The sequence below is a fragment of the Lolium rigidum genome, chromosome 7 (genome assembly GCF_022539505.1).
Source record: "Lolium rigidum isolate FL_2022 chromosome 7, APGP_CSIRO_Lrig_0.1, whole genome shotgun sequence".
NCBI classification, from domain to species: Eukaryota; Viridiplantae; Streptophyta; class Magnoliopsida; order Poales; family Poaceae; genus Lolium; species Lolium rigidum.
Window position 1 is genome coordinate 4,132,719 of NC_061514.1, and position 24,866 is coordinate 4,157,584.

At 39.4% G+C, this 24,866-nt stretch overlaps 2 protein-coding genes across 2 annotated transcripts; one reads left to right on the forward strand and one right to left on the reverse strand.

The window, feature by feature from the left end:
- Positions 1-10,711: 10,711 nt before the first annotated feature.
- LOC124674514 (ABC transporter B family member 4-like) lies at positions 10,712-24,246 on the forward strand. Its single transcript, XM_047210558.1, has 13 exons — positions 10,712-10,876; positions 13,146-13,200; positions 13,606-13,781; positions 13,878-14,099; positions 14,223-14,461; positions 14,557-15,082; positions 15,165-15,438; positions 15,554-16,184; positions 16,276-16,504; positions 18,315-18,581; positions 18,730-18,993; positions 19,087-19,704; positions 24,220-24,246. The coding sequence occupies exons 1-13, from the start codon at positions 10,712-10,714 to the stop codon at positions 24,244-24,246; spliced, it is 3,693 nt and encodes a 1,230-aa protein (XP_047066514.1).
- LOC124674515 (histone H2B.2-like) lies at positions 24,054-24,740 on the reverse strand. The gene has a single exon (XM_047210559.1). It carries the CDS (start codon positions 24,728-24,730, stop codon positions 24,278-24,280), a length of 453 nt encoding a protein of 150 aa, XP_047066515.1. The 5' UTR covers positions 24,731-24,740; the 3' UTR covers positions 24,054-24,277.
- Positions 24,741-24,866: the final 126 nt, after the last annotated feature.

Here is a 24,866-nt window from a genome sequence, read left to right on the forward strand (position 1 = left end):
AACCAAAGAAAGATTCATTGATGCAAGCAGAACCAACAGATGCATCAACATACCTTGTTATTAAAGACATATGGTCTTGGTGGCTTACATCAGGAGTACAATCAAGTATAACTGAGTACTTTGCGGTTTTTGCCTTTTCAATGATTTCTGGCCTCACTGAAGTAGCTAGCAAAGTTATGAACTTATTGTAGAAGCAAGGACCGAGATAATAATCACGAATTTATCATTGGTCACTGGTTGAACTTGCTCTTTCATAATCGGGTCAAATTTAGCCAACATTTGAAGCATTCCCAAGAAATTTCTATTGCTATCTTGGTAAAATGCTATTAGTGCCACGAAATGATATGTTATGTTCTTCGATAAATTGTGAAATCAAGAGAACTATATGCAAAACTTTTCTCCAATGCTTTGCTTCTTCTTCAAGTTTTTGTTGAGCAATTTTATCAATTGTTTGACTATTCTGAAACCTCATAGGAAAGTCATACCATGTACTCACATTTGTTACATGTTCTCTACTAGTTACATGATCCTCTCACATGCCCATTTCTCAATAATTTGCAGCAACAACAATAAAAAAATATTAAGCTATATACAAGACATTCTCTATCACATGTTTCTCCATTTGGGAGAACTCGATCGTATGTCGATAATTTTTCTCTAGGATCGCGCTCAATAGATAAGTCTCTTTTAGGAACCTTTTGCACCAAAATATTAGTCTTTCTAGGATCAAGACCATCCGGAAATTCAATTCGGCTTCCCGGTGCGTATGCTCCCTCTACCAATAAAATATATTTTGAAGTGCGGAAAATTTTTGACAAAAAATTCTACATGTACATTGAGAACAAGTAAGTGCGTGTATACTAGCCCTATCTGAGAGCATCCCACGATAGCTGCTTCGTTCGATTTTGTTGGCTGATTTGCTGATTTGTTTCGCTGCACTGGTTGGGCGTCGCGTTGGCCTTGCTTTTCCTTGGCTCTCGCGTACAAACGACAAGAGCGCGCTAGGCGAGGTGAACCGCGCCGCCTGACTTCTTTTCTCGAACCGCCCGCCCACCCCACTCTTTTCACGCAACCTCTCCTCTCTCTCCCTCCTCCTCGCGGCCGCCGCCGCCTCCGAGTCCGTTTCTTCCTCCTCCAGCCACATCGTCGCTCTCCCCTGGATCGCCTTGTTTTTCCATCTGCCTTCTCTACTATCAAGGCAGAGTAGGATGCATCCGCGGCGGCGTTAATGACTAGGGACGGTGGCGGCGGCTTTTTACAAGGACGGTAACCTGGACATCTATCTCCCCCTCTACTGTTGGCTAGGATTTAGGAGCGCCCTCACGCGCTGGCGCCTATCGCCTGCTGCTCGCCGTCGTGCTGCTCATTCCCCTACTGCTCCGCCCATGTTGCTCCTCTAGTTCTCCCCACTGGCGCTGCCCCTTCTCTAAATCTCACGGCTCATTTAGATGCAGGGTATCCTTGGACGGATATTTATGGGCCAAGAGCTTCTTGATGGCTGAAGTGGAGCATGTCATCTATCTTGTTACGGCAGCACCACAAGGCTGAGGAGGGCCGCTCCTCTGTTATCTCCCTTCCAGCAAAGTATGTGCCGCCCCATCTCTTCCTCTTTCTATTTTTCTCTCTTTCTCAGTTGTAATCCATAAATAGACCGACACAATTCCTTCAGTATATGGAGCTCATTGATTCATCTGCTCATATGACATGTAATAGTGTGCAGATCAGATCCTAGAAAATTTAATCTTTAACTAAGTTTTTTTTTTAATAAGAAGAGCCCACTATGATGATAATTGAGCCAAAAAAAAGTGATGTATGTCAGTCCTAACACTACTTCTGCTTGTATGACGTGATGTTAGGTCTGAAAACAATTTATCTTCTACCATTTTTTACTGATATTTATTCCAATGGGTACAATTAAGTACTGATTTGCTGAGGGAAAGACTAATGTTACACTACTGGAGTTGCAAAATCTCCAGCAACAAATTCAGCGCTACATTTTTTATGTTATTTATATTGTTCCTCTAAATCCTGGGATATTGTTTCTTCTCCAGAAATTCCAAGAATAGATTTTCACAATCTTTACCGGCAAAAGAATGGTGCTGCGAATTATTTTACAACGGGGAGTTAGTAGACTTGTTCTTCTTGTTGGTAATTTAAATAAACAAAATATTGGTAACAAAATTTGTTGTATAATCACTGCATGAGATAATTTTAGGTGTTCATATCTCTTAGTACTGTCCCAATGGTTGCAGTATTGAAGAAGAATGGGGGACTGAAGGTTGAATTCAATATTCTGGTATGTGGCAACAACTGTAAACCTCACTATATTTTAATTTGCCATGATGTCATCACGCTTTAGTATTTGAGATTATGTTTTGATGGAATTTTAATTATTTTTGTGTTTAGTTCAGTTATCAGGGTGTAGCATATCCTGGTTCTCTACTTGAGTGTGGAGAGACACCGAACAAGGTAAAAGGAATATGTATGTTTTGTATTACTCATCAGAACAATGTTTTCAATGATTAGAGTGGCTTATTTTTTGTTGGGTATTGACTGGCGTTCTACTACTGGAAGTTCAGGCAATTAAATTTTATTTTGTATTGTCTTGCTTTTGTGTATGCCTATTCCATTGTAAGAACAAATAAATTTTCCTATTGATTTATTATCTATAGTTTACAGGGCAGAAATATTATTTTTGCTCGTTTTTTTTTGGGGGGTTTGTTGAATCTGTCCTGTTTTGCCTCCGTTGATTGACTGGCAGGGCAGACAATAATTTCACCCGTGGGATGGACCTGCAGGCATTTGATGAGTTTCTTTTGCAAGGTTATTTCCTTCGAGTACAGCTAAAGCTGACACACACAAACTTTTTTTTAGTTCATGAGAGTTTGTGCGACTTTTCATTATTAATGTAGATTGATGCTAATGCTTCTTACGTTTAATTAGACCCACCCTGTATAATTTCAGTTTATGTGGTCCATGTTATTATCTTTGGCTAGCATTTGAGTAAATATACAAGAAGATAGAGAAGTAGTAACCGTGTTTAATAAATTGATGCTGGCAAAATGCTGCCATAGCTACTCACACTCCTCACTTTTTCCTCCTAGATCATTTTTCAGATTCATAAAGAAATCACCATCGTGCTTGCCTTCAGGTAACGGCTGGAATCCGTCTCTTTTTTTTTCTTCCGTTCTTCCATGTTATAAAATCTCATATAGAACAAAGAGGGAAATTTGAGAAGCTAATATCCTTCCAACTTATTTACTGGTATTATGTATTTAGTCGACACCTATATGGCTAGGTGTGTCATCTCATGAGGCTTTTGTAGTGTACATCATATCGTATATTGAATTAATTTATTGTTGTAACTGTTTTAATCCACCAGATTTGAAGTGTGAACTTAATGTTGTCTCATGTGGTTATGTACCTACTGATGTGTAGATAAAATCACAACTCTTTTTTGACAAATCTATCCTTTCACATTACTTACCGGGACCCGTATTGTACTCATGCTACTGCATAATAATAATGTTTATTTCATCTTCGGGTGTCTCCATACCATTCATCTCTATTATAAACAGTGTCTAAGATTATATTAATCTAATGTCAATTCAGTGACTCACCAAGTTTAACAACTTCAGGTGGTTGTTTTAGTTAAAAATATATTTAAGTATTGCCTGTAAACTTATTAATATACTCCACTTAGTATACAACTTCCGTTATGGTAGGTGATCGCGACTCCCGAGCAAGTTACCAGTATTTATTAGATATTTTACCTCCTTGTGTTTTAAGTTGGACAATTTCAAGTTCCACTGGTCCTGAATAATATATACAAGAACTGTGCTTTTTTATTTGATCTTTTTTTTTGAAACTTTTTTATTTGATCTTTACTAGGTACAATGCAATCCTTGGCTGTAGACTGTGGCAAGTACAGAACAAGCTTTGTTTGATCTTTTCGTGTCAATCCCCATGCATCATATTGTTTCAATAATCAGAGTTGGTAGCTTTGGTTTGTGTTTCCCTGTTTCAGTAGGCAATCAAGCATTCACATGTTTGATTTCCTACTTAATAATAACCAATAGAGCTCAGTTTTCATATTACTTATTCTTATTCACACGTTTACAGCTTTAGATCTAAGAACATTAGTTTCTGTGCTAACCATTAGCCCTGCATTACACTTTTTTTGTGGATCCTACATTTCCTTCTTTGATTAAAGAATGTGTCTTGATGTCTGCTTATGTATTAATACTGCTCTTTTGGATAATCAGAATGATAGTAGCACAACAGCAGTGATGAATGCAGTATTGCTCCAAGCCACACTAGAAGATAGTTGACTGCACTGATGATGTAAGAGTTGCAGAATCATAGGTAAGGTAGTGAGCCACACACCATCTTGAAAATGGAAGGGTTGTTATTTTTGGCGGAATTGGTCCTCCTATACGGAATCTATATTGGGATGCACTAAGAGCTTCCGTAAGTATGTCATTGAATCCTCTCCCAAACGTCTTCTTGTTCTTTCTTCCGTCATTGATGTAAGTATCATCCGCTATTGCTCAGGGTGTGAATGATACAGGCTTGTTTTTAGCTCGTGTTCAGTATTTAGCTTGCATTTGTGTCTTTGCTTCCGTAGATGTGTATTTCTCCCTTTTTTCTATGGAAGAACATCAGCGGTTATGGAGAGGTAATCTAACTATATGTGTTGTCAACCAGTCAATGCAGATGTTGTATTGTTGTCCTTAACGGTGTTGCTGGAGATGATGAGTATGGTTGTCCTCCTAAGAGCAACAATAACAAACCATTTCACCACATCTCATTTAGAGAGTTAGCAGCAAGAGGAATAACCAAATTGTATATGACAGCAATCACTTGTTGTGAGGATAACAATATTCCTTGTCAGTTTCCATGAAAGTTTCATGACAAAGTTGTGTCGGTGCCTTTTCAGGCAGTGTACATATGATCATTTTTCTGTGTTCATCTCCGATTGCAGATTTAAGCATATTAGACTAATTAAGCATTACGTTTACATCCTGCAGCTTCCAAGCTTCTCCCCACTTTGGCGGCGTCACGCCAAAAGAAATGTATGTATGACTTTTTTGTCATCCAAGTGTTCTATGTTTGAATGCACTTAATGTCATGTATTTACTATGAACCCTGAACTTGTACAATAGTGCTAGGCAATTCCGCCTAAAGATTATTCTCTAAATGTTCCCTATTTACTTCCAGTTTGGGTTAATACTCCATCTGAAATTGGATTTCTGCCCATCGCTTCCAAGTGTGTATTGTAGTGTTGATCAGATTTTCCCCTCGAGATAACACTTCCAGTTTTTCTTTATATGTCGCTTATTTGTTTCTATTTTTTATAATGCATCAGGCAAACCTTATCTCCACGCATTATTGTGCAACTACATTGTATCTGATTTATTTAAACTCCATACCTTGAAGTTGTTTCTACTTTCTACCATGGTATTTGACTCCTTTCCCGTTTAGGGTTCTCATAGTTGGATGCTACTCCATTGTTAGTTTTTTAAGATGCTACTTTCTTTAAAAAATCAAGATTTAGGAACATATGTATGTGGTTTTCTTCAGATTACTTATTAGTTTTTCCTGGTCTTACCAGATTCTTCAAATCGTCATATCCATTTTCTAAAATAAATAACAAAATTAAGAGCCACGGTGAGGAGGTGTATGTATTGTTAGTAGGAGGTGCATAGCATCTCAACTTAAAATTCATCTAATTCAAATTTATAGTTATTACTTACCAACATTGTTAATCTTATAACCGATTTAGCTATCCTTCGTTGCTTTTGGTTAACCTATTATTGTTTGATTAAGTACCATAGCTTTGATGCGAAACTACTGTAAATTGATGAGTTCTTGTAGGCTTTGTTCAACACCGACCCTTGTGCTGACACATGATGTCCTCAAACCGACATGGACAGTGAGCAAGCAGGCATAATGAATCTTTTGCCTTCCGGAGTTCAAGTTGATCTTTTGCATCTTCAGTTTAGTTACTGGTTTCTTCTGTTTTGAAGGGGGTTCCTGATTAGTTAGGTGATGTGTAAAGTGGATGAGGAGTCCATCGAGGTTGTATTGACAGTGACACTGCCAGTTGCAGAAGTGTAATACTTTTGTGTAACCGATATATTCAATGAAAAAATCGTTTGCTACAAGTGAAGAGTTCTCCTTGAAATTATTAACCCCTCAAGACTTGATTTGCTACCAGTGCATGCATGCATTCACATAATGTATTAGTGTTCAGGAGAGAAAGCAACTATTCATGTACAACTAACTAACTGTCAAAACATAGAATGTTACGACCAAACTGGATATGTCATCATGTGTTGCGTTTGGGACGTAGAAGAACGACGAGGAGGCGCCCCAAGGGGCGCCCCAACCACTAGTCTCCATAATATATGTGTATGCGTCAAGTTTCACGAAAAAATAATATTTTTTGTGGTCTATGTAAAGAAGAGAAAACTTATCTTGTGAAAAGCATTATTTTCAGCACTTAATTTTGTCTTTTTTACACACGTCACATGATAAGTTCATTTTTTATGAAACGACTTTGTGAGCGCGTAGCACGTGAAGATGTACATGCGAATTTTTTGTTTCAATTTTTTTTTAATTTAAAATATGTGCAAGATGCATTTCAAAATATAGGGAGCATATGCTCTCATGTTCCAAAACACCACTCCCCAAGACCATCCCAATATCTTCTATCAAATATATTCGGATGAAAACAACTATTGTTGTCATCGCGAATAGTAGCATCTATATTCATCAATAGCTCTTTTTTGAGTATACTTTCATCACCAGAGCTATTAGCTTCATTACTAATATTCATTATTACAGGTATACGATTGATGTCATGTGATTTTCACTACTGCACGATATAAAAGATAGGTGAATCTAGGACTTCGTGCCGTTGGACTTTTTTTTATAAGGGGAGGACCCTAGCCTCTGCACCAATTGATGCATATGAACTTTTTATTAACTATATTATGCTTCCGGAGTTACAAAACCATTACAATTCAAGGATCACACAAAGTTTCGGATGCACCAGCCATCTAAACATAGAAAGGAAAATAAAGCTGCCATAAGATCTTCATGTGAGCTGCCTATCAAACCGCCAGCCGCACCAGTTGTAGAAATCTCGTGCAACCATCGCCAAGCGGTTGTACCTAATATCCAAGTACTGGCGCACATCCTCCGGCTGAATATATAACCACATATGGATCTAATGGGTAACCAGCGAAACAACCTGCAGAAAAGATAGGAAACTTTTTTTTGTTAAAGATGAAATTGTTACAGACATTCCAGATTGCCCAAAGTAAAGCGCACACACCCACTCTAATGTGGCCGTTATCTTTCTTAGAGACACCATTTAACCAGTTACCAAACATATTAGTCACATTTGCACACGCATGAATATTGAAAGTCATGTAGATAATACGTCACAATATTTTCACAAAGGGGCAAGCAAAAAATAAATGATGAACTCATCTTGATCACAAAAGCAGCATTTAGAACACCCCTAGCAATTATGTTTTTTGAGATTATCTTTTGTGAGAATTACCTAGTTGTGAAGGAACCACATAAAAATTATGTTTTCAGTGAAACTTTGATCTTCCAAATATATTTCTTGAAATCCCCAACAGGACTATCAAGAAAATCAAAATACATAGATTTAACCGAGAAATGTCCCGACACAGTGAGATGCCAACAAACACATCATTATCGTCAGAAAATTGAACTCCCATGATACGAGTAACAAGGTGAACCCATCTATCCCACCTATCATCTGAAAATGTCCATCTAAAACCTATGTTTAAAGGGGTCACACCCATAACATGAGCAACCGACACATTAGCTCGATTAACAATTCGATAAAGAGAGGGGTATTGCTCGCATAGGGTTCTATCCTCTAGCCATGCATCCTCCCAAAACCTCGTATTTTGCTCGTTCCCCGCCTCTCATGAAGAAATCATCCTTTATGTTCATTAATCCTTTCCAAAAAAAAGGAGAGTCGGTTGGTTTCGCATCAACTTGAGACAAGGTTTTTTCCTTCAAATATTTATTTTGCAATAGTTCTTGCCAAACACCTTGTTCATTACATAACTTGAAAAGCCATTTACTAAGTACTCTTGTTTTTTAGTTCAAGCACCTCAACACCCAGACCTCCCTGATCCTACGGCCTGCATATGATATCCCACCTTGTTAACCTATACTTTATTTTATGACCATCACTTTGCCAAAATAAACGAGATCTGAAAAATTCTAGCCTTTTTTAACCCCTATTGGAACCTCAAGAAAACAAAACATAAACATTGGCAAACTTGTAAGGAAAGAATTGATTAGAGTTAACCGGTCACCATAGGAGAGCATCTTACCCGCCCAACAGCTCAGTTATTTCAAAAAAAAAAAACGATCCTCCACCGGTTTTCATTCACTATTTGTTAGCTTTCGAAAATGAACTGGAATACCCAATAATCTAAAAGGCAAAGAACCAAAGTCGCACCCGAACAAAGTCCTATATTCTAACTCCACATCTTTCGCCCTCCCAAAACAGAACATCTCATTCTTATGGAAATTAATTTTGAGACCTCGCAGCTACTCAAAAATACATAATACCAGTTTCATATTTAGAGCTTTGTCTAAATCATGCTCCATAAATAAAATTGTGTTCGTCAGCATATTGCAAAATAGAAATTCCACCATCAACCAAGTGAGGGATAATCCCACTAACCTGGCCGTCATACTTTGCTCTCTCAATCATAATTGCAAGCATATCAGCGACAATATTAAAAAGGATAGGAAATAAAGGATCTCCTTAGCGTAACCCCTTCTTTGTCTGGAAATAATGACATATGTCATCATTAACCCAAATACCTACACTCCCTTTTTTAATATAACGCTGCACGCACCCATTGGCACCACGCGGGATCGAAACCTTTCATACGCATCGTCTGTTGTAAGAAGTTCCAATTAACCTTGTTATAAGCCTTTTCGAAATTAATATTAAACAACACCCCATCTATTTTCTTCCTATGAAGCTCATGGATGGTCTCATAAGAATAACCACACCTTCTAAAATATGCCTACCTGGCATAAACGCAGTTTGTGTTTTGGACAACACTCTTGGCTATACCTATCACTCTCTTTGTTTCAACTTTCATAAAGACCTTAAAGCTAACATTAAGGAGGCAAATTGGACAGTATTGCTGAATTGAGTCGTAATTTCTTTTTTAGGAAAAAGTATAATCGTTCCAAAATTCAAGTGGAATAAGAATGGTAGCACACCATTTTGAAAGGCAAAAAACATCGCCATAAGGTACTTTTTAATTACCTCCCAGAAACTTTGATAGAATTTAGCCAGAAATCCATCCGGGCCTGGGGGGGGGGGGGCTTTATTCTTTTCCATTTGAAAGATAGCCTCATGCACCTCATTTTCAGAGAAGGCCACAGTCATAATGACTTTCTTCCGCTGAAATCTACGGTATATCCTCTATATATCATAGACTCTTCCATGACCCAAGAGTTCACCGCCGGAGGCCCAAATAACGATTTATAATTCAGAAATATAATTTTTAATGTTCTCCTTCCCAATAATCGTCCCGTCATCTTGCTCAAGTTGGTACTCCGTATTTTTTTTCCTCCTGTGTCTTGATTGACCTACGGATTTGAACATATGAAATGTTGTTCATTTCATTTAATGTGGCGCCGTAGCACGAGCTATGTTCTGGTTATTTAATAAAATGAGGATATATATGCATCCGAGAAAAATAAAGGCTGGAAGCTCAACATTCCTTTCCAAAAAAGGAAAAAAAAGGAGAAGCATCTTGCATATATGGAACTATGGTAGTACGGCATGGTACGAATAAGGAATAATCGTGCTCGTTCATATGTCATGGTTGCAACTGCGACAACGTTCTTAATCGATCCACTGCCCGGCGGCTAAGCATGGGTCTAATCTACTCCTTGTTTGGCTACCTCACTAGTTATCCTCTCACTAATTAACTTCAATTACTTTCACCATTATGAGTGTCTAATATAGCATACACGCGCAATCATCGACGCAAGCTGTCGCTATATATGTCCAAGTTTCCGCTCTCAACTTGCGTTTGTGCATCAGCTAGCTGGTCATCTTTAGTACTCTCAAGTTGCACTTACATATGTTTGCGCTCTCAAGTTGCACTTACATATCGGTTAATGAATCATATTTCACTTGTTCTGCTGTCCTTTCCTTGAAGCGCAGAAAACCACCTCGCGTTGAACTTTTTCGATATAAAACAGTTGCACACAGAAGTACAAAGCCGTAGCAGGTAATTCACCAGCTACACTACTACAGAACGTCGTGATCATATATCCTCCCGTAAAAGCACGTGCGGCTTCAGATGCCTTGTCGGAAGCTTCCGATGCCTTGCATTGCACACAAACTATGTTGCCTCGATGACATATAGCTGCTCGATCACGTATATTACATCCATATAACAATACCCAATTTGGTTATAATTCTGATCTCCGAGCATTGGTCAGCCCCATGTATATATACACTGCAGGAGAGTAGCTAGAGCCGCGAGAATCAGGCCGGCTGTAGGCAAAGCAGTGGGTTCTGTGTGTACACAAAGCTCAGCTACGAGCTATAGCAATGGAGGCAGCCGCGGTTGCTAGCGAGGAGGAGGGCGGCCGCCACGAGAAGGTGTCCTTCATGGGCATGTTCAGGTACGCCGGCGGCACGGACCTGCTGCTAATGCTGGTCGGCACGGTGGCGGCACTGGCTAACGGCATGTCGCAGCCCCTCCTGACTATCGTCTTTGGCGACGTCATCGACGCCTTCGGCGGCGCCACCACCGCCAACGTCCTCCAGCGGGTTAACAAAGTAACCCACGACAGTCTCTAGCCCCATCTCCTAACGCACTTAGCTTCCATGGCAGGCTTCCACTGGCATCTTCTCTTTCTTTTGCAACTTCCTAGTCTGTGTACTTCATAATCATTGTAAGTTTGGCTAGTTTAGTCATGCGAAACTAATTATTTCATATTATCACAAGAAATCGTTCCAAAATATCACGATTTTATATACTCTCTTCGATCCATAGTAAGAACTACGACACTTGTTATGGATAGCAGAGAGTATTGTAAGTTTGGCTACTTTTTTTTAGCTTTGTAAAACACAAAAGAAAATGATAGAAAGTTTAAAATTAAAAATTCTTTCAGATGTAGGTAGGTTAGGTGACCTAGTTATTATGCAAAATAACAAACATGAATATTGACTTATTTTGCAAAAACAAACTGTTTTTTTGGTGGAATGAGAATAACTTTTGCATACAAACTCGAAAAAATGTTTAATATATGAAAATCTATCAGCGTGAAAAGTTACATCTAAATTCAACGACTCAGCCAATTTTTAGATTCTCAGCCAAAGGGAAATATGAAAAAGTTCAGATTTTAGGTTTTGCCAAAAGAAAATTTGGAATTTATTATTCAAGATTATTATTACTTCATTATTTTTATTGTTTCAAATAAGTATTTCAAATTCAAACAATAAATAAATGTGACATCGTGGCCAAGAGGTTAATATGATTGATATAATAATAATATCAATAAGGTGTGCATGCGTGCTTTTAAGCTTGTTCGGAAGAAACTCAAAAGTTAAACCTGCTTGGGCTGGAGTAGTTTGACAATGGGTGACCGATCCAAAAGTTTGACCACGCGTAAGTACTTTGACTAGAGATTAAGTGTAGTTAGAGACTAAACGGGTCAAATAACTCAAATACTAGAAATTCTATATAAAAAATAGAAAAAAAAACTGAAATGGAAAATACAAAATAAAGGTTCTCCGGCGCTCGACTGCACTCAACGCGTGGAGACCTTTACTCTCGGTTAGTCCTTCAGCGTCAGCGCATGACCGCAGTCCACGCGGAGGCCTTTAGTCCCACTTTATGGGCAACCAAGACTAAAGAGGGGGGTCTTTAGTCCTAATTTCGTAATCCCGGTTGGGTAACCGAGACTAGAGCTTGTTCCCAACCAAGACTATAGCACCTTTTTCTACTAGTGTTATTGGGATATATATACATTTTGATAATTAATGATGTTCAAAGTCGATCGGTCACTGGAGACCAAATATTTCAAAGTTGGTCATATTTGAAATGGCGTATATTTATGCAGGGTCGCAGGGGGTATACAAAAGCATGATACATCATGACATAAGCAAAACATTAGACCCTAATTATGTGGACATCCTTATGCTTAAATGATCACAATCGCTAGTTCTTCATAAAAATTAATTAAATCACCAATGTTGACCATTATAACTGTATTTAAATAAATGGACTGTCAATACAATACTAAGGATTATAAAACAAGTATTGTATGGTCATGATACGAGGAGTGTTTAACACTAGTAAGTCAAAACCATTGGTCTTTAGGTTGCCTACGAACCTATGGAATGAGTAGGATACCCATGGTACAGGAGGCCTCCCTAGTCGCCGCCACTCCAATTAAGCTCATTCTTTTTCTTGTCGTGATGGTATCTCGACACAACTCTCTCAATCATTTTGAGAAGGTTGCACGGGTGGAACCCCTCTGATTGGTTCAGGAAGTTAGTCTAGAGGTGTTGCCTGGATGGACTGGGGGCTATGGGTTGGGGATATTCCGCAAGGAGGCACCAACGGGCTTTTCCCTTCATATTCCTTTCATTATCAGTTTACCATCAGGACCATGGCTGAGAAACATGGTTGTTTCTTTTGCTTCATCAGATAAAATGTCTCCATGAATTCAATAGCTTGAAGAAAATATTGTAAGGTCTTGTATGAACCAGACTAACTACATAAATTGTGCGGCTTGGGCTAGCATTACACATGGATATAAATATTTGGAGCTCCAGCTTTAGAATGCGACTTGCAGAGGTTGCCTCGATATGTATTATTTGATAGTTGAAGAAACTTGTTGTATGTTACATGTATACAATATTTACACGTTGGAACGATGTGGAGTGGTCGTAATTTGGGTCTGTCACTCAAAGAATTTCTAACAAGCCGAGAGCTTTTGGCCATGCATAACCCCTTATCTACATGTATAGTTAGATTTATTTACTTGCACAGTAAATACAAGAATATATTTTTCACCCTATTGTCATTTCATTTTTGCAGGCGGTTCTAAAATTTGTCTATTTGGGAATTGGAGCCGCAGTCGTCTCTTTTCTCCGTGAGCATGAGCAAACTTTGTCGACCTGTCAATCTGCGTTTGCACTCTAGATCACCTACTAAGATATAACTAGTTGTTGACCATCCTTGTCATGTTTCAGAAATAGAAGTTAATACACATACTACTGTTTTAAATTTTGAGGTATCTTCATGGTGCAAATTCCAAGTTGTGTTTCTAATATTCTCTAGCAAAACCGTTGAATATGTGATGCACAGTGTTACATGGTCTAGATTTTTACTGGAAGGTGATAGATGAACAAACATATGAAAAGCCAGCTGCAATCATGGGGACAAAAAAATTTCTTCATGTGGCATAGCCCAAAGAAATAATTGAATCATATGTAAGCCATATAGTGATGATCATGTCAAGTTAGAATAACCTTATGCACGCATGTTGTATATGCAGAGGTTTCATGTTGGACGATTACCGGCGAAAGGCAGGCAACTCGCATTCGATCTCTGTACCTGAAATCTGTCCTGAGACAGGATATAGCATTCTTTGATGTAGAGATGACACCTGGACAGATAGTTTCAAGAATGTCTGGCGATACTGTGCTAGTTCAGGATGCTATTGGTGAGAAGGTTAGGTTTCTTTTCAAGTCAAATGAAGAGCACATATTAGTCATTATATTCCAACTCTAATTAAAACTTCTATAAATATGCTGTAAAACTCTTCAGGTCGGCAAGTTCCAAAACCTTGTGGCTACTTTCATTGGTGGTTTCATCATAGGTTTTGTGAAAGGGTGGCTTCTATCTCTTGTAATGTTGGCCTCCATACCTCCGGTTGTATTTGCTGCAGGACTAGTGGCAATAATACTATCCAGAATCTCTACCAAAGGTCAAGAATCATACAGTAATGCAGGGAATGTTGTCCAGCAGACACTTGGAACCATAAAAACAGTAAGTTCAATTCACAAAACAATTTAAGAAATGGCTAGTGTGAACATTCCTAAAACAGGGTGTGGGATTATTCTGAAATTTTCTGTGCTCACAAACTAAGGTTGTGGCTATATCTGTTAACAGGTTGTTTCTTTTAATGGGGAGAAGCAGGCCATCTCAGCATACAATAAATGTATACACAAGGCATACAAGACTGCTGTTGAGGAAGGACTTACCAATGGCTTTGGAATGGGTTCCGTTTTGTGCATGTTCTTCTGTAGCTATGGTTTAGCCGTATGGTACGGTGGAAAGTTGGTACTTACAAAAGGATACACAGGAGGACAAGTTATCACTGTCTTATTTGCTATCATGACTGGGGCAACGTAAATTCTTTACTCTTCCTTGAACTAGATTTCATATTATAATGATGCTTCGTGTCACATTACTGGTAGTGACAATTACCCATTTTTCGTCACAGGTCTTTAGGTAGTGCAACCCCTTGTATGACAGCCTTTGCAGGAGGACAGTGTGCAGCACACAGATTGTTCACAACAATCAAGAAGAAACCAGAGATTAATCCCGACGACGAGACTGGTAAGAAGCTAGAAGACATCAGGGGTGATGTTGAGTTGAAGGATGTGTATTTCAGCTACCCTGCAAGGCCTGATCAATTGATATTTGATGGATTCTCGTTACATGTGTCTAGTGGCACTACAATGGCTATAGTTGGGGAGAGTGGGAGTGGAAAGTCAACCGTTGTTAGTCTTGTAGAGAGATTCTATGATCCGCAGGCTGGTGAGGTTTTGATAGACAGTATTAATATCAAAAGCTTACAACTTGACTCTCTAAGAAGAAAAATTGGTCTTGTTAGCCAAGAGCCCTTGCTCTTTATGACCTCAATTAAAGATAATATAACATATGGAAAAGAAGAAGCAACAGTTGAGGATATCAAGAGGGCTGCTGAGCTCGCAAATGCAGCAAATTTCATTGATAAGTTGCCCAATGTGCGTGAAAAAATATTATTGTGTGGAGTTCCAACTTCTTCCATTTGAGAAGAGAGCTAATATTTCTTTTACCTCGTACTAGGGTTATGACACAATGGTTGGCCAGCATGGTGCTCAGCTTTCAGGGGGGCAAAAGCAAAGGATTGCAATTGCCAGAGCTATCATTAAAGACCCCAAAATACTTTTGTTAGATGAGGCTACTAGCGCATTAGATGTGGAGTCGGAGAGGATAGTTCAGGAGGCACTGGATAGGATCATGCTGGACAGAACTACTATTGTGGTTGCACATCGTCTAACTACTGTCAGGAATGCTGACTGCATATCAGTTGTTCAACAAGGAAAGATAGTTGAACAAGGTGATGATTCCATTTTCTTTGCTCACTTTTAATCAATCACATGTTTGGGCAGTTTGGAATAATTTTGCTTTATTGATCACTTTCGAACATATATGAATGTACTTTTTATATATAGGTCTCCACGATGAACTAGTGCTAAATTCAGATGGCGTTTACTCTCAACTAATTCTACTTCAAGAAACTTGTGAAGAGAAAAAAATGGATCGTCAATTTTCTGATCCAAGGTCTAAAAGTGCAAGCTTGTCAATGAAGCGATCAATCAGTGGATCTGTGGGGAATAGTAGTGGACACTCTTTCACGCTCCCCTTCGGACTTCCTGGCACAATTGAATTGTCGGAAAGAAATGATACGCATGGGGAGAATCATATAGATCATAATGCTGATGGTGAGGTACAAATGAAAGCTCCACTGGTACGACTAGCACATCTAAACAAGCCAGAGCTACCTATTCTTCTGTTAGGATCCCTAGCTGCAGCAGTTCATGGAGTGCTTTTACCAGTGTTTGGTCTCGTGCTCTCAAGTGCCATCAAAGCTTTCAACCGACCACCGGATGAACTCAGAAAGGATACTAGTTTTGGGGGTCTGATGTGCGTTGTAGTGGGTATCATATCAATAATCGCAATACCAGCCGAGTACTTCCTGTTTGGAATAGCTGGAGGAAAGCTTGTAGAGCGCATCCGGGCATTATCATTTCAAAAAATTGTGCACCAAGAAGTTGCTTGGTTTGATGATCCTAAAAATTCCAGGTTGCTTGCAGCTCTTCTGTTGGTTTTTTCTTTATCTAGATTTTGTGAACTTTACTTTCAGGTACTATAATTGACAAATCATATCTTACAGCGGAGCACTTGGTGCAAGACTATCAATTGATGCTTCGAACGTTCGGCGTTTAGTGGGAGATAATTTGTCCTTAATTATACAGATTATCTCAACACTTTTCACAGGAATTGTCATTGCTCTGATAGCTGACTGGAAGCTAGCTTTGATCATTATATGTGTGATTCCACTTATGGGTATTCAAAGTTATGTCCAAATTAAGTTCTTGAAGGGTTTCAGTCAAGATGCTAAGGTAATACTTTAAACAGTCGACTACAACACAATGATAGACCCTAAAGTTTACTAAAAACTTGAATTTTAATATGTGTAAGAAGCCAAGAAAAACTATATATTGAGAAAGTAAATCGTGAGAGAACTTTATTCATATGATTTGTGAAAGTAAATTTGAAAATATTTGTTAAATATGTGTTAAATATTGCTATTTCCGAAAACGCACCTTTTGGGGAGCCAGGGAGAGTAATAGATCATAGCATGTCAGGTTTCTAGATTATGCTATAAATATTAGTTCATTATCCATGTTTTTCGATGAATTATTTAAGTCATGGTTGTTGGCTCGAACTGCTCCATGTTTCTCTCAGAACATTGAGCACATCCGAGTTCCATCTTGGACAGGGGCATGCACAAATCAGTTCTCATGCTTGGCTTAGAAACTTACACTATGTCCTGATCTGTGCAATCACGCCTTATCATAATTGTTCTGGCCTATGCCATGGTCTATTTTCTCAAGAAATTTTGATAGTGGTAGTTAACTCTGTTATGTGGGGAGTTTCCTTATTCTAAAGCTATGGTTATTCATGTACCTATATCTAAGGACACATGAAGCTTCCAAATGTAGCCAATGTGTCCACTTATCCTCTTCCAGGGTTTGCGGAAACCTAACACGGGTGGTACTCTTGACATGGTCTGTGCCACTGAAATATTATTTCCTTAAATAATCATACACTATTAGATCTTGCTTACTAAGTAGGTTATCCCGCAACCATTAATCTCCAAACAAGTGTGTGTTAAAGCAAAGAATCTTCCATAGGAGGTCAACTTGAATTTAATTGCTGATTTTTTTTCCTACACATTTCCTGGTTTAATTAGTAATGAAGCGGATTCTAAGACATCTAAACGGGAAGAACTTGATTTACAACCAAAAACTTATTTATACCAGAGTTCTATCTCTTTAGCATTGCAAAAGAAGTATATCTCGCTTTGTTGGAAAGTTGGTTCTTAGGCCTGGCAAGTACTCAAGTATACACAAACGACCTCCACATTTACAACATGTTAATTTTTTATTCAAGCTTTGTGGCATGGTGAGAAAGCAAAGTGAAGAGGTGGATGAACCAACACCACTCCATTTATTATAAGTGAAGATAAAAGAATTGTTTGATGGTGATTTTAAAGTGCAACCATTTCTCTATTTTATTAATAGCACTAAGAGTTGGCCAAGGTTTAAAATAACAAGCTATTTCTCCGCTAATAGCGCGCTATAGCATATCTAGAGGGTCCACGCTTAGTATTTTTTCTCGCTATGGCGGCTATTTGCAAAACAGCATGCTATATCGCCCTAAAACTTCATAGCATTAGCGAACTATTTTTTTCAGGCAAGTTGCTTTCACTTTTTCGTCGTGATGAACTGCAATCTGTTGGTTCCACTTCTAAATCAGAAGATAATATCGCTAATGCTAATAATTTTTAATAAATAATTTATACTATGTTGTTGCCTTGTGAAATGTTGATGTTAGCCTTCTAAAATACTTGAGATCTATATTTATATGTGGTTATGTATGAATGATTCAGTCACTTTTGGACTATATATATCCATTCGTTCTAGTAAAATTATTTATTTTTAGGCTATATTTAGTATCATTTTGAAAATACTATTTAAAATATACCACGCTATTAGCATGATATAGCGTCCATAGCGTTTGAAGGAGGCCCCCGCTATTTCATTTAGCATGCTATTTTAAACCTTGGAGTTAGCACTTACTCTAGATATTTGTTTCTCACTTTCTCGAAACACTTTAAGTTAATGAGATGGATTGCTTTTTCTCCAGATGATGTATGAAGATGCAAGTCAAGTGGCCACTGATGCAATTATTAGTATCAGGACTGTAGCTTCTTTTTGTTCTGAGAAAAGAATTACAAGAATATATGATCAAAAATGTGAAGCTTCAATGAATCAAGGAATCAGAACAGGAATAGTTGGAGGTATTGGATTTGGTTTCTCATTCTTGATGACATTCCTTACTTACGGTCTCTGTTTCTATGTTGGCGGGCAATTTGTGCGCCATGGCAAATCAAATTTTGGTGATGTTTTCGAGGTATGCAAATGTATATTTAGCAGTATAGTTTTTTTCAAAGGGATTCTCTTCCCATGTTTTATTTTTGTACTCTTAGTCTTAGTCCCTCCATTCTTAACCCCGGTCACAACTTTACGTGATAATTTCACATGATAACTCATGCTTGCAGGTTTTCTTTGCACTACTTTTAGCAACTATGGGGGTATCTCAAACAAGTGCAATGGCCTCTGATTCAACAAAAGCAAAGGCTTCAGCTATCTCCATATTTGCTTTGCTAGACCGGAAGTCTGAAATCGACTCAAGCAGCAATGAAGGTTTAACATTAGATGAGGTCAAGGGCAGCATTGATTTCCAACATGTCAGCTTCAAGTACCCAACTCGTCCAGATGTTCAAATTTTCAGTGACTTTACATTGCACATTCCATTTGGCAAGGTAAGCCTACCTTTTCTTATATCCATCACATTTTTTATATCTTGTACGTATGGTAATGTACCAATATCTTATTTTCATCATGGTTTCATATAGACGGTTGCAATTGCTGGTGAGAGTGGTAGTGGCAAGTCAACTGTCATCGCAATGTTGGAACGATTCTACAATCCCGATTCAGGTACCATCTCACTGGATGGAGTAGAAATCAAAAGCTTAAACATCAATTGGTTGAGGGGCCAAACAGGACTGGTGAGCCAAGAGCCTGTGTTGTTCAATGACACAATCCGTACGAATATAGCCTATGGTAAGGATGGGGAGGTCACTGAGGAGGAGCTCATTGCGGCAGCGAAGGCATCCAATGCACATGAGTTCATATCTAGCCTTCCTCAAGGATATGACACCTCCGTTGGGGAGAGAGGTATACAGCTATCTGGTGGCCAGAAGCAGCGGGTGGCTATTGCAAGGGCCATACTGAAAGATCCTAAGATATTGCTACTTGACGAGGCGACTAGCGCCTTGGATGCTGAGTCGGAACGGATTGTGCAGGATGCCTTGGATCGTGTGATGGTTGGCAGGACCACAGTTATTGTGGCACACCGTCTCTCTACAATCAAAGCCGCCGATATCATCGCAGTTCTCAAGGATGGCACAATAGTAGAGAAAGGACGACATGAGGCCCTCATGAACATGAGAGATGGAGTGTATGCTTCATTGGTTGAACTTCGCTCAGTGTGATCATAATACTAGCTATGATCAGTATCCTTTCAATTACTATATCTATACACGTATGTGGATGTGGTACATGTTCATGGACCCTCTTCTTTTTGCTGTTACGATGGCACACCTATTGTGTGGTGCCTGTTACGATGGCACACCTATTGTGTGGTGCTTGAAGTGGAGCTCGAGAAGTGAGCAGTCTGTCATTGTATCTAAGAAACAAAGATTCTGCTTCTGATTTTCAAATGTGCGTTTCAAAGGAGTACAGTTTTCTGCTCCCTTTGAAGACCGTTTGTAAAAAAGTAAACATATCCTGTAAAATACGAAGATGCTTTTTCAGATGCTGTAGCTATCTATCTTGAGCTTAGAAACTGATCTTACTGCAGTAAATTGTTCAAGTAGCAGTAAGGAAATAACGGGGTCTTACACACATACTCGTCAACTCCAAACAGCCACCCACCAATACTGAGATTCTGACCGGATCACCCATCAAGGCTTGACTGAGCGGGTCCGTGGGCATCGAGCAGCAGATTTTCCAAGCGGGCCGGCGGCCTCGACATGCTGCAAGTGCCCATCTAGAGAGGCGTGTGCAGGGTGGTACCAGCTGCGGTCATTCAGCAGACGGAGCTTATTTTTGTGAGCGTAAGGGATACCACGGCTAGGAGACTATGCCACTACAAAGTTCGGAGTGGCCGGTGTTCTATGATTCTATCGTCGATCAGAAGAACCTTCACCCAGTGGCGGCCTCTGGTCTGACTATAGGTTTCTCCTTGGACAGTTGTTGGGCCATATCATGGCCCAGTGGCTTCTCATCCAAACTAAAATGTGTGTGGGCCATATATGCAGGTTGCAGTTGAGTGAGTTGGTACTGAAGCTCTTATTCAGTTGACTGAAGAAATGACGCCCTTCAGTCCGGTGCTAGCTGTGCTGCTTCACTTCTCTGAGCACACGACGAGCGTTCTTAAAATAGAGACCCAAAAAGGTTTACTTTTTTTACTTGTGGATGCACCATGTAAATCGCATAATCCACCCTCCTGTTTATGTTTCAGTACCCTACTTTTTCCCCAGAAAAGGTTCCTAGTGATGTGTTCTTTAAAATATTGTGTTTGTAGTTTAAAGAACAAAAGCTCATGTAACTTCCACTTACACAACACTACGTAAGACAGGTTTCACCCCTGTCGATGTGAATAACAGTAAGTGCAACATATTTTGTATGTATGGTGCAACCCTTCTTATCAACAGTCTGGGTGGACATTCTCCAAAGAAAAGTATACTACCAATGATCATATTATAGTTGGTGTAGGAAATGGTCAGTACTTCCAGCAATCATACTCATACCTGCGAGTCATTTGCTTCTGAACCGCTATTTGTGAAGAACACCTTTCCCATTTTCTTCGCAGTGAACATGCTAAGGTCATCCGCAAGATCCTGAAAGTATCAACATGTCTCCATCATCAGTATTTGCAAATTTAGTAAATGAATTTAACAAACAATAAGAGGTATTTGCAGAATTTTACCAATTTTGGTTTGGTTATACGACTCCAAAATGGGTGATAGAAAGGTAACTTGTTAAATTGCGCAGTTGCAGCTTTGAATAATCAGGGCTCAATGCCACCTGAAGAAATCGTGAATAGTTCAAACTTCAAAGAGGAATGAACTTAGAATTTATTCATAACTCCTATATAAAAATGGTATAGGTGTATAGGCAAAGCTATATAGTTATATAGTTCCCATTGATGTCATAAACATAAGAACCCTGCATATATAGTTCATCAACGTGATGCAGGGTAATCAACATACTAAAGTTTCCATTTACAAAATCCAGTGCTATATGAGTCTGATGGTCAAGAACCTCGGATCTCTCAATAACCTGTGGATGCACATCAAAATGAAAAAGAGCATATACCCATTTTCTTCAGTTGAGTCAGACTGAGGAGACCGTGTGGTTGATCTGGAAGCACCGCAAATCCTGCGTCTTTGACGGAGAGCGCCCTTCAGTCCGATCAAGGCCGAGGCAGCACTATGTGCCAGAGCTGGGACGCCTGGCCTTACATGCCATATTGCCTGCAGACTAGGATGTACATTGATCAGTTGTAACGCCAAACTGTAAAACAGCCTCCTAGGAGGTGTGAATCTGTAACAAACTCTTCTATGCAATGAAAAGAAACGCAATGTCCTTGAAAACAATCTGCATTCCCTTGTAAACTTCCAGTGCTGGTTAAATACTTCACTAATTTGCTTGCTGGTGAATTTTGGAAAATAAATTGAAGAATCACACGTGAGCTACAGAAAAAAATGGAAAATAAATTGAAGAGTCTGTGACAATGGCAAAACTTTGCAGGTAGCATGTGAAGTCCAAACAGCAGACAAAGCAGCGGAATAATCATGCCCTAGTATCTGAAGCTACTGAATGTAAACCTCCTAGAAGGCGTGTAACAAACTATCTTTTTAATTGTGTGTTTTCTCAAAAAGATAAGTGTACCATCGATCATAAAAATATAATAGTAATAAAATATCTTAATACACACTTTCTTCAGTTGAGACTGAGCAGATTTTGCCGAACTGAAATGTCTGATTGATGCGTCTGACAACTATCTACATGCCATTGTACCTCCCAGTGCTGCTGTGCTGATTAAATATTATTTCACTAATTTGATTGCCTGTGAATAAAGGAAAATGAAACTGGATCACACACGAGCTGTGAGTCAGTGACGATGGCAGAGCTTGGAAGATCAAATGTATGTTGGTTCGAATGGATGCGGTCGGCGACAAGGATGGACAGGGCCGGCTGCTAACTGAAGCGCAGAAATAGCAGAATGCTTGTTTGCAAAAATTCTCAGCTCGATCAACTATTACTACAACGCAGACATACATATATACATATGTCAGGGAAGAATAACAGCCATTCGTGCTGAATGCTCCACACTTATGTCAAGGACCTGAATTCTCCGACCATTCAAGTGAAGTGCAGAAATATCATACTTATCTTCTACAAAATGATGACATGGTGTACCTTTAGGACCCTAACTTTTGGTCATTAAATTCTTTATGAACTGTCCTATGAAGAAAAGGCACTGCACCTGTATTAATATGCGCTCTAAACACCAATTAAAATTATAATTTTAGGGTAAAAACTGAGCATGACAAATTAACACACAACCTAGTTACAATTATGCTCCTGGGTTTTCACATGATAAGACTGAAGTAAAAGGGATTTATTATAACCATATGTAGGGTTGTCCATGTAATAGGAGTCGGCTTAGCAAAGAATATGGTATTTCCACAACTGTTTCTGTTAAAGATCAAATGCAGAGATCCAGTATTCTGTTATCCATAAAATCCTATCTAGGCTGTTTGCATCAAAAGTTGAAGCCATGACTAACTCAAATAATAGATATTATCAGGGATCTAGTAGTCTGGCAAAATACCTAATAGCATAGGAAAGTGCATCTTCTACAAAGGATATTACTGGACGAGAAGCCTTTCGAAGGAAGCATACCTCAGGGAGGCATTCCAGGGAATACAGGCAAGAGGATGCAGCAAAGAGAAGCCTGAATCCAAGACATCTAGAACAGCAGTGGAGAAGCAAGCTGGCACAAGAGGTGATCCTAAAATACCAGAAACTATATATGGTTCAGTTAGTAGCTGTTCTCAAAGCTTTGCAACAACATCAGTTAGAATTAAATTGCAAATCAGATTTAACTACAGATATCAGTTCAACTTTGAAAGCCCAAGTGGTTCACAATGGCACGATAACAATTGTAGAATTACTACTATGTAATACATATGTCCAGAAAAAAATCTGAAAGCCAAATGGTGCCCAAATTCTCTTATTCATGAACCAGGACATCTATTTTTGCATCAAGTCGTAGAAACAGGGCATCTATTTTGTATCAAGTCATAGACAACGATTTATACTCCACGCTAAACATTGTCTGCTTATGATCACTACAAATCTGTAAAACAGGAGATAGTATGCAGTAGCAAATAGTCTAATAGACACCTATGAAGTTTCACATTTCAGTTAACTATTAAACGGATACAAATTTTAGTATCATCCCTCCATTGGCTTCTAATACCTACCGCAAGATAGAGCATTGTTTGTCTTTGTTGGATAGAGCAGAACATGGAGAAAGAGAAGCACCAATTTAGTCATTCGAAACAGCAATGAACTAAGAATAAAGTTGGGACAGAACTTATTCCTTGCTGTTACAGATATGCTGTTTGGAAAACTATGTTTATTGCAGCAGCCTCGGATAAATAAAAATTCAAGGCAAACTATACATTAAAAATTGCAGCATGTTGGCAAAAGATACTCAGACATCTAATGGCACCGGATTTTTTTTACATCTGCAGATAATATGCCGATTCAAAGCCACTCCACATCTTTCAGGCAACATTTCCTAGTAATGCTTCAGATTTCACATATCCTAATTCATCGACCAATCAATCTAGAAATGTTGAACCATCAGATCATACAGAGCCGGAAACACGATACCATTTCTATTCAAGATAGCAGTCCATCTTACAGCATCATAACACAGGAAGGAACCTAAACTAGCAGATGCAGTTACGCAGAAGTGAATTTGGTGACGGCCTTGGTGCCCTCGGAGACGGCGTGCTTGGCGAGCTCGCCGGGGAGGACTAGGCGGACGGCGGTCTGGATCTCCCGGGAGGTGATGGTGGGCTTCTTGTTGTAGCGGGCGAGCTTGGCGGACTCGCCGGCCAGCTTTTCGAAGATATCGTTGATGAAGGAGTTCATGATGGACATGGCCTTGGAGGAGATGCCGATGTCGGGGTGCACCTGCTTGAGCACCTTGAAGATGTAGATCTTGTAGGTCTCGACGCTCTTCTTGGCCTTCTTCTTGCCCTTCTTCCCCTCGCCGCCCTCCTTGGCGGCGGTCTTGGCCGCCGGCAGGCGCTTCTCGGCCTTGGGCTTCTTCCCGGCGGGGGTCTTCTCCGCCGCGGGCTCCTCCTCCACGGGCTTCTTGGCCGCCGGCTTCTTCTCCGCCTTGGGGGCCATGTCGTCGGAGTGTGAGGGTGTGTTTGGTAGCCCGGGCCACCTCAGAGTAACTATCTCCACTCATACATGTTGATCTTATACAAGCCCAACTAAGATTTTGTTGTTGTTTGGTAGCCCGGCCTGGTTGAGAGATGGT

What these genes read in the sequence shown, in the direction of transcription:
- LOC124674515 (XM_047210559.1), bottom strand. Translation starts at nt 24,730, where the DNA reads ATGGCCCCCAAGGCGGAGAAGAAGCCGGCGGCCAAGAAGCCCGTGGAG.
- LOC124674514 (XM_047210558.1), top strand. Translation starts at nt 10,712, where the DNA reads ATGTTCAGGTACGCCGGCGGCACGGACCTGCTGCTAATGCTGGTCGGC. An exon ending in TCATTGATAAGTTGCCCAAT is followed by an intron (nt 15,083 to 15,164) that starts GTGCGTGAAAAA and finishes ACCTCGTACTAG; the next exon opens with GGTTATGACACAATGGTTGG. An exon ending in GTTTCAGTCAAGATGCTAAG is followed by an intron (nt 16,505 to 18,314) that starts GTAATACTTTAA and finishes CTTTTTCTCCAG; the next exon opens with ATGATGTATGAAGATGCAAG.